General features: G+C 34.1%; 1 protein-coding gene across 1 annotated transcript in view; it reads right to left on the bottom strand.

The window, feature by feature from the left end:
* Positions 1-787: 787 nt before the first annotated feature.
* ELP4 (elongator acetyltransferase complex subunit 4) overlaps positions 788-16,464 on the bottom strand; it is a 135,161-nt gene continuing 119,484 nt past the window's right edge. Inside the window, exons 8-10 of the mRNA XM_032843446.1 lie at positions 14,246-14,354; positions 11,361-11,467; positions 788-859 (exon numbers count right to left, since the gene is read on the bottom strand). Coding sequence (XP_032699337.1) covers positions 788-859; positions 11,361-11,467; positions 14,246-14,354 — 288 coding nt within the window. The remainder of the gene's footprint in view (positions 860-11,360; positions 11,468-14,245; positions 14,355-16,464) is intronic.

Below are 16,464 nucleotides of genomic sequence, written 5' to 3'. Positions count from 1 at the left end.
TTCACTATGCTAAGGAAGTATGGCAGCAAAGCCAAACAAAACATTGTGAAGAGTGGACAGCCGAGAGCTAAACAACAAGCAGAGATTACTAAGATCAGGGATAATCTCGGCTGCTTGCATCATGTTTGCCCTTAATGACTGGCCTTAGTATTTTTTTTCTTTTTAAGATTTTATTTATTTATTTATTTGGCAGACAAGTAGGCAGAGAGGCAGGCAGAGACAGAGAAAGGAGGAAGCAGGCTCCCCGCTGAGCAGAGAGCCTGATGCGGGACTCCATCCCAGGATCCTGGGATCATGACCTGAGCCGAAGGCAGGCTTTAACCCACTGAGCCACCCAGGCGTCCCATGACCTTAGTATTTTTCTATAAAAATCAGTTCTACAGGTTTTTGAAGGGTAATTTATCATTATTCATTTGATTCTTGACTCAAACCCATTATTAAATTACTTTTATTTGACCCAGATTTGATTTGGCACTGGCTACAAATTTAAATTTTTCGATAGTACCCAGCAAACTCCAAAACAATTAGGGGTATATAGTTGTGTATCTGAATGGCCAAATTCAGAGGAAGAAATCTAGAAAGTGCTGGATAAATTTATTATTAATTTGATTTTGAGAACAAAAAATGATTTACACATCTTATATTTGTGTGTGTATGTATATGTGTGTATCCATATAAAACATAAAATCTAAATGTAGTAAAATTACTGTAAGGTACAAAATATTTTAATCACTAGTTTCATTGTTATCCTAAACTCTTAATTTATTGAAAAATCAGGTGAGTGAATTCATTCAGCACGGATCATTCCTAATACTTTATCTGCACCACCATTTGTCTCCCTCAGCGCATTGGCAAGGCTCTGAGAAGTAATGTAAATAAATCACTGTCTAGTTTGATTACTTTTTCCTACCTATCCCTTACAAATTTTGGACTTCAATACAGAAAAAATGGAGTATATACATCTTAGGCATTTAAAAACATGCTAGCTTTATGGTAAAGAACATTTGAACACTGCTGCTGTGCTATGCTTTTCTATATCTGGATGTGATCCAGGTATCTAAACAACTGTGTGCTTATGTGCAGGTTTCCTTAAAAACTAGCTACATGTTTTAGTAATTTTCTATAATTATATCAAGAATATAGCACTAGTGCATTTGGTTTTGCTGAGTATCTTAGCAATCTGTTTGTAAAAATATTAATAAACTAGTATTGTGTTAGCTTTTCCCTTTGCCCACTGAATACAAGAGAAGTTGACCCATTTATTTATAGGCTCAACAAGGGCAATCCATTTCATGCTATAGCACTGACCCTTAACAAAGATCTTGTAAATGAGTAGCCTATTACAATATGTACAAGTGACCTTTAATTGCACCAAGAGGCTTTTTGTGACAAGGGTTTTCAATGCTACACCGTAGCTACAGTATAAGCTGGTAAAATATTTCTTAGGTTGTTGAGCGGATATATCAACAACACATCTCCCTATCAAAAAAAAAAAAAAAATATATATATATATAAAATTTGAGGCATTTAATAGTCTCCATTATAATAATGCCTTTTAAATGACTACTGATTAGAAGGATAAACTATTTTTCCAATCATGGAAGAATTAAATATTTAGAACTCACATAAAATAATTCATTAACTCATTAAAAATGTAATAAAATACGGCTTCATTTTTAATAAAATGGCCTTTGGAAACAAAAATAGTTACTTCAAACTTGGCACTAGGTTCATTTTATAATAGAAAAATTTAATCTTAGTAAAAGACAACTCTTCCCTGGAATTTTCACAACTTAGAAACGTTTAGGGAATTATCACATACCCAACAGAACATGCCCAAATACTCAAATACACTCCAAAAGTTATTTATATTAAGTAAAGATACTTAAAGCAAAATTTCAATGAAGTATAGGGTCAGATATTACCACTGATTTGCTCAGAAATTTCTGAATGAGTGTAATATATTTTTGACAGTCTCACAAAGAAATGAAACCAAATACTCAATTTCATTCAACCGTTCATATTAAGTATCTTATTTCTGGAAGGCTCATGACAAAATTATTTAGTCCGATGCTCTACAACAATGGTGGGCTGACTTGACAGCACCTGACAAAACAGTTCAGTGAACTTCACTAGACCAGATATGAAGAACCTGAACCAGCCACTCTATGAAATGTCCACCGTGGCATGGAGTTATGGCAGTAATAACTCTGATGAAACTTTACTTTCTACTTAAATAAGAGAACTGCTTTACTAGTTTTGTAGCTAAAAGCATTTCCATTACACCTCAGTTTCTCTTAATTACTCTCTTAAAAGTTCTATCTTGTAAAAACTAAAAATTTATATTTAATCTCATATTTCCTTAATGAGGGACATTTTTAAAAAAGATTTTATTTATTTACTTGACAGAAATCACAAGTAGGCAGAGAGGTAGGCAAAGAGAGAGGGGGAGGTAGACTCCCTGCTGAGCAGAGAGCCTGATGCGGGCCTCGATCCCAGGACCCTGAGATCATGACCTGAGCTGAAGGCAGAGGTTTTAACCCACTGAGCCACCCAGGCTCCCCATGAGAAACATTTCTTATACTAAACTGTAGAGACTTTTTTAGTAATATTGGTCAATAAAAAAGGGAAATATTTTGCAATCATGAGATTTATTGCTTAACTTTGCTTAAAGATGGTATTTGAAGTACTTCTAGTAAATGAAACATTTGCAACAGAAAAAGAAATAGGTATTAATATGAATGGATTAAACCTTCTTTAGACCAAGTTATGATTAAAAAGGAGGCAAAAAAAGAAATTTTAGAAAACTGAGTTTGTTATCTTACTACCTTATAAATTATATATGCCTTAATTACCTCACAAGATGATGCTTCAAAGATTATATATGTGAAATAATTCAGAAAAAATATAACAACATGGTAACTATGAGCAAATTAGTATTTGCAAAAATACCTGCACGTTGAATGCAAGTGAATACAATAATACAATAATATTACACTGAAACTAAGTTTTGGTACTTCTGAACCGTATCAAAATAGTGAACCAAAGCAAGGGAACCCTGTTTCTTTGTATAGAAATATTTTCCCCACATTATGTAGCTAAGATCTACAAATTCTACAGAAGTGGTTAGTGCTTTAGGGAATGGCTTTATAGTTTGGCAAATTAACTTTTCTATTAAAATACACCTACCAAATACCAGAAATTAGTAAAAAAAAAAAAAAATAAGGAAAAGAACAATCTTGCAATCCTAATGTTATATAACGGAGAATTTATGGTTAATTCATTCTGAATTTTATAAGGTATTTTATAAAAATAGAGTAGAAATGCTAGGGGCACAAGAATTTTTAACATGAATGTTAAAAGATTATATACCAGTGTGTGTGTATATTTTTGTTCTTCTTTATGTCTCACGGCAGAGGCTTTCTGGTTCATGCACTGAAGATGGGATGGCAGGGCATCGTGGGGCATGGTGAGTAGTTGTTGTTTCAGAGCCCAGGCTCTGATAGAAGTGTCATTTCTGTCAGTTATTAACTCTGACCTTGGATAAGTTAGGTTACTTGATCTCTTTGAACCTTAAGTTTCCTCAATTATAAAATATAGATACTCGTGGTATACAGTAGATGTGAGATCTCTGAGTAATGCCTAGAGAAAGCACTTTGTGGTAGTCCTAGGACCCTGCTAAAGAGTCAATAAAACTTATTATTTTTAAATCAATAATAATTAACAGAGCTCCCGAACATGTTAACTTTCCAGTGTAACTCTGTACATGGAATTAAAAGATCTGGATTTAATGCTAGCTCTGTGACTTTGAGGTCACATAACTCCTTATACTTCCTCACATTAGAATGTGTGTACTAATCCAATGGCAAGGGCTCCTGTGAGTATCAAATAAGAGTTAGATATGGTAGTATATGTGAAAGCACCAACACAATGCCTAGAATAAATGAGATACCTGATATATGTTTTTAAATATACTTACGGTAGACATGAATTACTCTAAAAATAGTACTTTAACAATTCAACCAATATTTGTGGAATACCTCCCACATGTGCTTGGGATTTTGCCACAAAAAAGACAGACTATGTTCCTAATCTTGTGAAGCTTACAACAAAAAAGGCTGAATCATGTTGAAAAATAACAAACTAACTGATAATTAATTGTAGTAATACATGTTACACTGAGAATTAAAATAGGGTGCGTGATAGCAGATAACAGAGTGAATACTTCAAATGGGCCAGTCAGGGAAGATCTCTCTAAGGAGACCAAGATATTTAACCTGTGATCAAATGACAAGAAAAAGCCATGAAAGGATGGAGGGATGAACATTCTGGACGTATGCTGTGCAAAGACCTTGAGGAAGGACTAAAGATATTTTGGGTACAAAAGCATCCCCAAAGTTACCTATATTAACCACAAAGCTCATGGATACCATATTTATTAGGCTCTAGAATATGTTCTTTCTCTTCTAGGCATTTTGGAGGTTATATTAGTAAAATATATGTTCTCACCTTCTACCTGTTGAAATGGGGTAGCCATGATTTATCACTAGTTTTTATTTTCTGTTTTTCTATCTTCCTCAGACACCATAAATAGCACATTGTGGGGGGTAGTGGTTTAGGGAATACCATATAAACTGGGTGAGTTCTGCTACAGCAGTTCTACAAACACTTTAAAAAAATCCTTGAAATACTGCAATATGGTTTTCCTGGAACCATACAATAGAATACATACAGAAGTATTTATATCTGCAAAATTTAGGATAGAAGACAGTTTTTTCCCTCTTTGTATCTATCCTTAGACGATGCTGAATCTGTAGCATCCTAATCTCAAAAGTGAGATTGCTGGACCATAGGTACCACAGAATCTTTAACAGACTCATGGACTGAAAACTATGTGGCAAGATTCTAAATATCAGACTTTTGCTTTGTGTCACCATCTTGCTGACCATATTCCTAACTAATATGTAGTATGACTTAGTATAAAAATTTGTGCAATGTGAACCATTAGAGTCTAAGTTCAATTTATAAAATGACCATTTTTATATAAAAATTATTCACAGTCAAGGTGTCCTAAAATAATTTAAAATACTTCTCAAAGAAAGAGGATTTATTTGATGTAATTTATTGGATGTAACAATGTCTAAGTTTAATATCTCAGGTGTTGATGACCATACAGAAACTTTAAGACCTATAATAGCCAAACATGAATTTACTCTTCCTTGCCAAATGAAGCAATGATGTTCTGCTAGCCCAACTCACAGGAAGCATGTGAAATGAACACAAAAGCACACAGGCCCTATGCTGCCTAAGGGAAAGTCAGCAAGATGGCAGCTTCAATCATTCGGAATAATACTAAAGCAGCCTTAGGCTTTTCTCAGAATGGAAACATGTCACTATTACTGCAATATTCCAACAAATCAGAATGCAGAGAAAAGAACACTTATGCAATCACATCCTGGAAGGGCACTTTACTCAACATTTAAGTGGAAAATAATTATAAAGAAATTTCAGAAAAATTGTCAGTGAAAAAAATGACTCAGGGAAAAATGTTTTTTCTTTTAATGCACTTAATAGATTTTTAAAAAGCTCACCACTTAGAATTTCCTTTTACATTCTCCTTAAGGAATTATTAATGTAAACACTAATTTTTATGAAGTGGTAAGTGAAAAGTTTGGGATTCAGTCTGCCGGTAAGAAATATTCGTTTTCCCTCTGATATAGTACTATTACTTCGGAAGTTTGATCAAAGGGGATAAAGTTCCCCAACATTTATATAGGAAGTTAAAAAAATGTTTCAAATATTTTGGGAACTTACCTAATCAGTATACTTCTAGCATGTGTCTAGTCATGTAGCCATCTTTGGTCAATCATCAAAAAATCAAAGGCAAATTGGCATGACTCAACCCTAACTTTAATACCGCATGATTGTGTCGTGTAAGCTTGTTTTGTGTGAGAGCTGCTGTGGTTTTAGTAGAGAGATTAACAACCGGACCTAAGCTGGCCTCCAAACCTTGCCCTGCTGATGCCTCCAGCTCTTTGAAGTCTGACCATCATACCTGGCAAAACAACAGTGAGAACCAGGATGGTGTCAGATCTAATCAAGTTGGTCGCTGCAGCAGAGCTAACTATGGGGTTCACTAATTGGCCCAATTGCGGATTATACCTTTTGCTACAGATTCAAGACAATAATTTAGTTAAATGATGTGTTTTTTTTTTCTTATCTCTTCTAATTAAGATTCCAATGTGGGAAGAAATAGGATTAGACAGAGTCTCAAAACTTTGCTCCCCTTAAGGTGGTATGCACTTTTGATAGGCTCACTACGACATGTGAAATATAAAAGAGCACAGTCTTACCAACTTCTGGAGAGTCCATGAAACCTGTATGACCCTACTGAATGTCTACCTTACTTAGGAATTAAAGTGTAAATACGGGGATGGTGATATAACGAATATATTAAGATGTAAACATGTACAAAATGACATTTCCATTGTTAAAGAATGCTAATTTGAATTTACTTTTGACAAGTGATTTGATCTGGATGAACAGATGCTTATGTTCCACTTTGATTTTCTTTTGCTAACTGCAGTATATCCGGGAATTGAATATTGCCGTATTTGTAGAGGGCATCATGATCAGAATAGGTATATTGGAATATATGGTCCCTCGTGCTATGACTTAATGCTCTTGAGTCAGACATTTATGTTTCCGTTATTTTTCTTTTTAGTGACATAACTGTTAATTGACAAGTAAGTTAACCAATCCTCTCCTATACCTCTAGGTATAGTGAACAGTCCCCTTTCTACTTCCCATTTAAAACCGGAAAGACTATTGGTGCAAAACGTAGGCAAGTAAGGAAACCTAGGACCAAAGATATCAAGCAACTCTACATTGTCCAACATTGTCATAGTGACTACAAGAGTTTATGGTTTTACAACATGTAAAAATTTCAGATAATTCTACTGAATCATATCAAGTATACTGTAGTACTATATAAAGCTGATTTATACTGATGGCATATAATATTTTGGTCTTAATACCTAAGAATGAATTTTCTAAGTAAGTGCATCAAAAATAGTTGTTACTTAATAAATAGTGGTTTATCAATTCTTCTGTGAGAAAGTTTTTGATGACTGGAGAGGTACTGGAGTCCTGTGTTCTGAATTAGGGGCAAAATATTAAAGACAATCTTGAGTAAACTTAATCTACTTTGATTTTCTGGACTCTCAATATTCATTTAATGTGCAAAACCCACATAAATAAACTATTTATGATAATTACTATTTTTGGACCAATTAAAACCTATGTACGTATTGTTTATCCTTATTTTTGAAAATTTGCTGTTATGATATCAAATTAAATGAAGCCACATTTCAAATCCTATCAAATCTTACTTGTTTAGGTATCACAATTACATCATAATGACTAATATAAAGAAAAAACTGGTTAATGATGATCCCAACATCAGAGAAGCAAAATTACAAAATTGAAAAACAAAAACAAAAATAAGTCTAAGTAGTTATTTCAGCTTGGAAGTGAAGCTATGTACCCAAGTTATATTTCTAAAGGAACTTAATGGAGAAGGTAATGTTTATATATCACTTGCCTGGTGCAGTTTATATAATACTTATAGCTGTATTATTTGGACAATTTTCCAGACTCTGTAACTTACCTATCCATATATATATTTCAGCAAGATTTTATACCTGCTAAGTGTATGCTCTGTTCTTAGTTCTGGGATAGATAGGAAGATGAAAAAGATATAGTTTCTATATATTGAGTCTATTATTATATCTTAGTAAAGCCTTTTGTTATAAAATATTCAATTACTATATAGTAAGTATAAATAAGCCAGTAGAGGGCCTGGTACACAATAATGGCTTAATAAATCTTGCTATGATTGCATAAAGGTTATGTGGTAAGGCCAAGGAATAAGTAGTATGTCACGGTTAATCAAATATGCTAGAGAGTTACCATGTACAGTTTATAAGGATTATAAATTTTTAAAGAATTGGAAAGCTATTTTTTTTTAACCTGAAGCCAGACTGAATCAACCTTAAATTTTCTCTTTTACCTATCCAGAATGCATGCCAGGATTTTAGTGTCATTACTATAGATATGATTCTGCTACGGTTTTTGTAGAGGGGTGAATTTATAGAGCTTCATAGCTGACGAACACTAGGTATTAGTAAAAATTTATTGTGATTAGATAAATGCTTCCACTTGAATCTGAATAATACCAATACACAGTCCAAGAAGAGAGAAATATTCTTTTGCCTTTTCCAAATCACTCAGAAAAATTAAAGACTGCTGTTTAAAGCTGCTCTACTTGTTAGAGGCCCTTGGTGAATGTTAGTAAAAAAAAAATAAATAAATAAATAAATAAAAATTTAGTTTTCATCTATAACAAAGAGTATTTAAAAAATCAAAGAAAGGGTACCCTAAAAATAGAGATGAAGGTATTTTCCTGGTTTTTTTTGCTCCTTGTTTCCAACATGCCAACTTTGAGACTATGTGTCTGATAAGAAAATTCCGCCATGTAACAAATCTACCTGTATGGAATCAGAAAACATATCTGCTTTCCCTGCTAAACCACCTTTCTCTTCTGAAAGTAAAACACAGATTCAATGTCTGCTATATTAGAATCTCACACTTTATAGACTAGTAGAGTACACATTTTATTATTTTTATTTTATTATTTTTTAGTATCAGTTTAAAAAAACTTTGTTGTGCATATTAAAACAATGTCACTTGATAGATAAATTTTCACCTAATAAAGGTATCCTCTTGTTTCCAATTTCTACAATATATCACCAAAGACTTGCTATCTGTTTGGTTATGTATTTTATAAGGTACAGTGCTGTATTTAAATCATTTAGTCTTATGTGAACCACATGATTTTACCTTGTTATAATTATACCTATATATGTTTCTGTTAGGTTTGTTTCATTCTTAAACATCAAATTGAATTTTATGGCATGAGTGAATAAATTATTTGGAAATGTGCTACAACTATAATTCTATGTATAAAAAAAGATGAAAGTTATAAGCCAAAAAGGTAAAGGATTTGAGCAACTGTATTAAATATTAACTTTTTTTTTTTTTAAAGATTTTTTTTTTTTATTTATTTATGAAAGAGAGAGAGAGAGCGAGCACAGGCAGACAGAATGGCAGGCAGAGGCAGAGGGAGAAGCAGGCTCCCTGCAGAGCAAGGAGCCTGATGTGGGACTCGATCCCAGGACACTGGGATCATGACCTGAGCCGAAGGCAGCTGCTTAACCAACTGAGCCACCCAGGCGTCCCTAAATATTAACTTTTTAAAAACCAACCACCTATTTGTGTTTTCAAATATTTCTTCCAAATCACAGGTGATCAATTATAATTGTTCTCTTAGGTTAGAATGCTGGGAATAGAAGAGAGGAAATGGAACAGAAACCTATGTGGTTTATAAAAGATCTTGTGTCAGCTCCAGTGGTAAAATATAGTGACTACTAGAACCTAAGTTCACTCAAAGGAGAGGTCCCACTTGACATTATTTAGTCCTTTATTTCTATCCCCTCACGCCCAAAAGACGACTCAGTGTGTGTGTGCATATACATGTTGTGTGCATGTGTGAGAAAGAGAGAGAGTGAGAGAGAGAGTGAGAGAGAATAAACATGATTCACACTACAGTGCTACTTTTTTCTCTGGGTGCAACAGGATTTTCACTAGGGAATCTGCTTGGTTAGCGTGTATGATGATAGACATGGTATCTTAGACCTGGTTGTCAGAACACTCATTTGGGAGAAAGGTGTCGTGCAGAGGAAAAAAACCCCACATTTTTAATGAAAAACGTAAGTTCAACTTAAAAGAAAACGATGAGGCATGCGCTCTTGTGACACTAATTATAACTTTATCCTTCCAAAATTTTTAAGCAAAGTATCGCTTAAAAAGGGGTAAATAATAAAGGTAAATTTCTCAGTATTGTATCAGAAAAACTGAAACAAAGTTTGAACAATTACAGTGCTGGGTTCCATTTCAATGGTTTCTTCTGAGAACTAAAGCAAATTAGCTCAAGAATCAGTATTTTTACACTCTCGATCTTTTGGCTTTAAGTGGCTTTTGAAGGGAGTATCCCCAGATGAGAAACTTCTAACACTCCTGCCGAGATGACCTGCTTGAAGAACTGGCTGCCTGATTAACTATTAACTGCTCTCAATAGGATTAGATAATTAAGGACATTGATGACCATTAATTAGGAGGAGGGCACATTAATTTGTCACTGGATAGGGCCCTTACAATGATTTATAGGTTAGTGCTACTTGCAAATGTGAAGGGAAAGAGAAAAAGAGAGAGAACCATGAAGTCACCTTATCAAGTGGCCGGCTAAAGAGGGCAGAGGGTCAAAAAAGGGCCAAAGTGGTCACTTAAGGGTGAAGTCCCAAACACCAAAGCAGTGCCAAGCCACATTGACCATCATTTGGTGATGAAGTTAAAAATATGCTAATTTATTGGTGGCAATTCTCTCTTTTTATGGTTTCAAGCAGTTAAGACAAGTGGCCTGCTTAAGAGCTTTTCATTTGAAAAGAGATTAAACAAAATGGTTTGTCAAGGCTGCTTGGCTGTTTTATGTCTTTGTTAAAAAAATTGCACCGACTATACTGATAACTATCACATCACCCAAAAGCCATCTCTCCCTGAGCATTTATTTCGTTAATAAATACATCAACTCTAATTGCTTAATAGTGCTATGTTCATTTGCTCTTTAGCAAGATTAAGTTGAAATAAATCTTTTGTACCACTACTTTCTGTCACTACTGCTTGCATAAAGGTCACCAAAAAAGTTTCAGATTTGTAGAAAATTTGATTAAAGACACTGGTGTAAATTATATTTTGTTTTGTTCAGCATAGAAAGTGGAAAGGTGAATTCACTAATGGTAAAGAAAACTGCTTTAGAATGTAGATAAGGATCCTCTTTTCTTAGCCATACACAACTACGGGTAGCATTCACACTCCACACACAAATAATCACAGCTCATTAACATTTAATTAAATATGCTTTTGAAAGCCTTGGAAATACGCATGTCATACTTATCATGTAAGTTTGGAGCTTACTTTGAATAGATGCTTAAAACAAAATCATTTTTTACTATACTCGAATGATATGTCACTAAAAGAGAAAAAAACAAGATAGTCTAAAAACATTATTGTGTTACACCAAAAGAACTTAAGAATATTTGCAGGAAACATCTTCTAAGAATTTCATTAAAGTAAAAAAATGTGTGTATATATATATATATATATATATATATATATACATACATACACACACACAGACCATTTAACCTCAAGTCATGAACTAAAATACAAAAATTCTCTCTTACCTCAATGGTGAATAGCTTCCTTTTTAATTTAAAAGCTAAGTCTTTGACATCGGATACATCATAAATCAAGTTATTAAGCCGAGGAATCTGCCGGATATGAATCAAACCTTGTGAAAAGGAAATTAAAAGAAAACAAAATTTAAAACACTGTCTTAGATGCATAAATTAAGAGTCTTACAGAAGAATCCTGTAAATTTACACACAAGCATCCTCCCCTTTTAAAACTGGAGCTTACTACCAGGAGCAATGAAGCAAATGCTGTGATTATACTCAAGTAATCAAGCAGAATAAGATAAACAGAAATCCTTGTGCGAGGAAAACTAATTGCACTTTGGTACAGAAGTACAGATGTAAAGAGGGATCTTAATACTTGTCAAAACTACAGCCGGTTTGTGTGTGATTTTCTCTTGTATTTACAGTAAGCAAATATGGCTATCACCTTGCATGCTGCCCACGGCACCACTGAGTGATCTTTATTTTATTAAATGCACCAGTAAGCAGCCAGCAAAACACGGCTTATGGGTTACTGATAACCAGTGAAGCACTAATGAAAAGTATTTCATTTTGTACCTCATTAATGACTTGAACAAACCACTGAAGAAAACTACATTTCAGAGCACACTCTAGGATCAAACTTTAACCCCTATGCCATCCCAAGACACTCATTTCTGTGCCATGTTAGACCTTTATGTAGCTGTTATAAGCTTTGTAACAGTGCTAGGTAAACCGTGAGCTTTGGCCTCTTGTCAGTAGAAACACTTGCTAATTTCTTCTGACAAGGGCACTGGATGCCTTTTGTGCAGCTTAATGCAGTTTCTAACTAAACTCGGAGTCATCTGCCACAGATGAAGACATGGAAGATTCTTCAGTGCATCTCTCTGCCTGAAATGCATCTCTCCGCCTAACTCAGCCCCTATTTAAAAATCATTTTCCCAAAGACATTGATCTCTATATATGGGGGAAGAAAGCAAATCCAAATCTGAACAAATGAGATGCCTCTTATTTAAAGAACTGTTTCTCCAGTATACAGTTTTATGTGCGTTTGAATGCACAGGAATGTATGTATTCGTTTTAGCTTAACAGGGTAAACCTCTAGGTTCTTAACTTTCAAAATGGTCCCTTCAAAAATAATTCACTGAAATATCTGATTTAATTTATTAAACTTAAAAAAATGCAAAATATGTTATGAAGACAGTTTTTAGATGCAGATTAAAAATATCTTAAACAGAGCTATTTAGTAAAATACATTAGAAATGAGCACACCTTGGGGCACCTGGGTGGCTCAGTGGGTTAAAGCCTCTGCTTTCGGCTCAGGTCATGATCCCAGGGTCTTGGGATCGAGCCCCACATCAGGCTCTCTGCTCCACAGGGAGCCTGCTTCCTCCTCTCTCTCTGCCTGCCTCTCTGCCTAGTTTCTCTCTGTCAAATAAATTAAAAAAAAAAAAAAAAAAAAAGAAAAGTAAAGAAATGAGCACACCGGACTTTCACTTGCACATTCCTCATTTGATCTTGATATGTATGTGCTGGTTTAGCCCTTAAGTCAGGAGGCCTTACACAATGAATGAATACAGTTTATCTTCTTATTAACAGAAATGTTACTTCTTGTCAAAGCCACTCATTAATCTATTCATAATGATTTATCGATTCAGAGATTTCAGCACAAAACATCATGGCCTTTCACCCTTGAAATGTTTTAATCAAAATAACGGTCTTGGAATATAAAAAACAATTTACTAAATTTATTAGGTCATAATACTTACAAATGATACTCAGATATAATTTATTAAGGCAGTATTTAACTTGAGTTGTTTTAAAAGAAAGTGGAAATAAAAACAAATGAAAAAAAGTCATCCAGTTATGAAACAAATAAGTGCTAGGGATGTAATGTACAGCATGGTGACTATGCTTAACAATAATGTGTTGTATATTTGAAAGTAGCTAAGAGAGCAGATCTTAGGCTTCTTGTCACTAGAAAAAAAAAATCATCGTGAACTATGTGTGGTAATAATCTATATTAATGAAACTTAACTCTTGCAATCATTTCACAATACATACACCTATCACATCATGACTTTGCACACCTTAAACTAATACAATGTGGTATGTCAACTACAGTTTAACAACAAATTAAAAAAATAGTTTAATCTTAATAGTCCTCTTCCTATAATAGTAACAATAATGGATTAAATAATTATACATAGGGCTAATCTGGGCATATAGCATACACAGTTATGCAAGTTAATAATCATGAGGTAAATTATTTTATGTAGCTTTTGTTCATAGCTTGTATTTTCTAGCCTTCAAAAAATACTTGATTGTTAGATTATACTGTTCTATTTTTTTTTTTAAAGATGTATGCTGACTCTTCAAAGCAATGGTGGTTATCATAGAAAGTATTTTCTAATTTTTTTTTTTGTAGACTCAGGAATTGTTATTGTTCATGAAAATGTGACTAACTAGGACTTTTATAACATAATAAATATGAATTTTATTTATCACATAGGTAGGCTTTGTAAAGTGTAAACCACTACACAAAGCTGTTATTAATGGACTTAATATGATATTTATTTCAAGATGGCTAATAAGTACAACTAATTTCATGACAGCTTTAAGTCCCTGGGACAATAAAATTTTTTTCTGACTGAACCATGCCTTAGTACATGGGTTTGACTTATTTCAATCAGTTACCATAATCCATAGTCTTAATGTAGTTTGGAGATAAGCTGCCATGAAAGAACGGTCAGGAATGGAAAACATTTGACAGATGTATTATAAAATAAAATTCTTGCTACTTGACAGTAGATATTATGACTGGATACAATGCTTCCAGGTAACCCTAGAGGCCACCCAGGGTACTCTCTTCTCATTATAAAGGTGCTGCTTACCATGATAATCCTTATATAATGGGTTGGTTTCTCTCTCAGAACCAATGAATGATTCCAGACCAACTACTGTATCTGACAAGTTTGTAACACGAGCAATAATTGCTTTATTCTGTAAAACAAGAAAACAAAACACTCATTTTATGTTTAAAAACATATGTATTCAGTGCCATTATGCCACCTCAGTGAAAATGGTAAAAGAGATAAACTATCAACATAGAGGAGTAATTCAAAGCTGCCACAGCATGAAAACTGGATGAAAATATGCACTTAATTGAAAATTCTAGCCCATGTAGGTATGCTATTCTAGTTGGAAGAGCTGAGAGGACATACCTTATTTTTGGTAGAGAACATAAATGATTATTTTTCTTCTGTTTTAAGGGTTGAGGCTACCTTTATCCTCACACACTATTCTTTTTCAAATTACTTTACCCATTAGAAAATCTGACATCGGGATTCAGAAGCAGAAGATAGTACAGTATAATGTGTAAGGCAAGGTCCCACTATCATCTGTCAACTGGGACCAGGTCCCAGCCCTGTAACAGCTGAGGTCCTCTGTATCATTTCAGAAGCATGGAAGGGTCCAACTAAGAGACTGCAGCATGGCTAGCTCTGGAGTCTTCTGTTCTCTCCTTCCAGATGCTGCTATTTGGCTCTGGGATAACAATAAAGGCAAAGAAAAGATGGTAGAAGACTAACGCTAGACTAGTAGCCTATGCTTTCTTTTCCAACACAACCTGACATGAACCAAAAACATTGCTAAATGATGCATTGTTAAAAAAAGGTCATATTTTAAGTAGTGAAGGTTCTAAAATGCCCAGAATTTCATGGCTATAAAAAATCATTAAAAATATAATCATTAAATACCCTATAGGTTCTCTTGAATTGTTTTATTTAATGGAAATTCAGTATTTCTTTTAGCCCCTGACAGAGTGATAGGTCAGCAAGTGTTTCGTATGTTATAACATCTTTCATGTGTTACAACATTTTTGCTCTCAAGTTCTAGGTAAGTTGAAAAAAATAGTTCTTTGTAAAATTTTATAATTTTGAAACTCCCATTTTAAACCCTGGTAATATCTACCAGTTTAAAAATAGTCTTTAGAAAAGGATGGGAAATGTAAAACAGTTAAGAAAACTTTAGTTTCATCCTATGACCCCTGTTAGAGGAAAGTCTAATGAACGTGAATGAAACACATTCACTTTCTGAAAACATGATTGACTACTGAGCTTACTGGTATTCCTCTGTTTCTTAAGTCCTCTAGTAGAGATTGCATAAGAATGAAAAACAAAAGAAAACTGGTCAATGTTATCTGACTCAGTCTGAAATACATAGTAGCTTCTGTCACGAAACATTATGCTGAAATGACTGGTTAACTCATACCTAGGGCAGTATTTGGAACTCCTCTGTAAGTGGAAATGGGTGTTGTATAAAGAATGTTTTGGCCTTCGAATCAGTGCTCTTAAAAGGAACCAGTAAAAATAGTTAGCCTTAATTGGCTTTAATACTCTTAATCACGTGGGTACCAAGTGAAGAAAAACAAACATAATTTGAAAATGCCTTTTTTTTTCTAAGGCAATTTTTCATTCAATGGTGAGAAAATAATACAGATTGATTCCTTACTTTCAGTTCTATGCCACAGGGGATGGTCCTACTCCAGGAATAACAGGGGCTTCAGAGGCCATAAACAAGTTCCTCTCAATATTTCTTTAGCCAAAGACCATTATATCAAACTCATCCAGGTTGGGTTTCAGCCAGTTATTCTTCACCCAAACAAAAATGTCTGCCAGACATTCCAACAGCTGGGAGACAGTTCACAATGAGTCAACTTGAAAATGATTCATTGTGCTGAGTACTGAACAATGTTGGGGTGGGGGTGGGGTGTGGCCGGGTTGGTTGTAGAGGGTGAGAACAAGTGGGAGATGAAGAATAACCATGTGGTTCTCCCATGAAGAAGAATCTTAGATAACAACCAGCAGGCTCTTATCATTTCGTTTTTAGGATAAACTCAACTGGGAAGAGTACTCCTGTCATCGACCCTCAGATGAACAAGCACTTATAAAGGCTACTGACAATATTTCTTAATCAAAAGGTCAGATTTCCTTTTATCTATAAATAAAAGACTAAGCCTTTGTATCTAAATATCTGAATCTAAAATAATAAAAGTTAGTTTTTGTTAGAACTCAACTATTCAGATATGTAGTGATATAAGCTAGGGCTTTTT

Source organism: Lontra canadensis, unplaced genomic scaffold (genome assembly GCF_010015895.1).
Source record: "Lontra canadensis isolate GAN:19392208 unplaced genomic scaffold, GSC_riverotter_1.0 scaffold140, whole genome shotgun sequence".
In the NCBI taxonomy this organism is placed as follows: Eukaryota; Metazoa; Chordata; class Mammalia; order Carnivora; family Mustelidae; genus Lontra; species Lontra canadensis.
The sequence above is the reverse complement of the archived record's forward strand: the minus strand, read 5'-3'. Positions and strand labels throughout refer to the sequence as shown.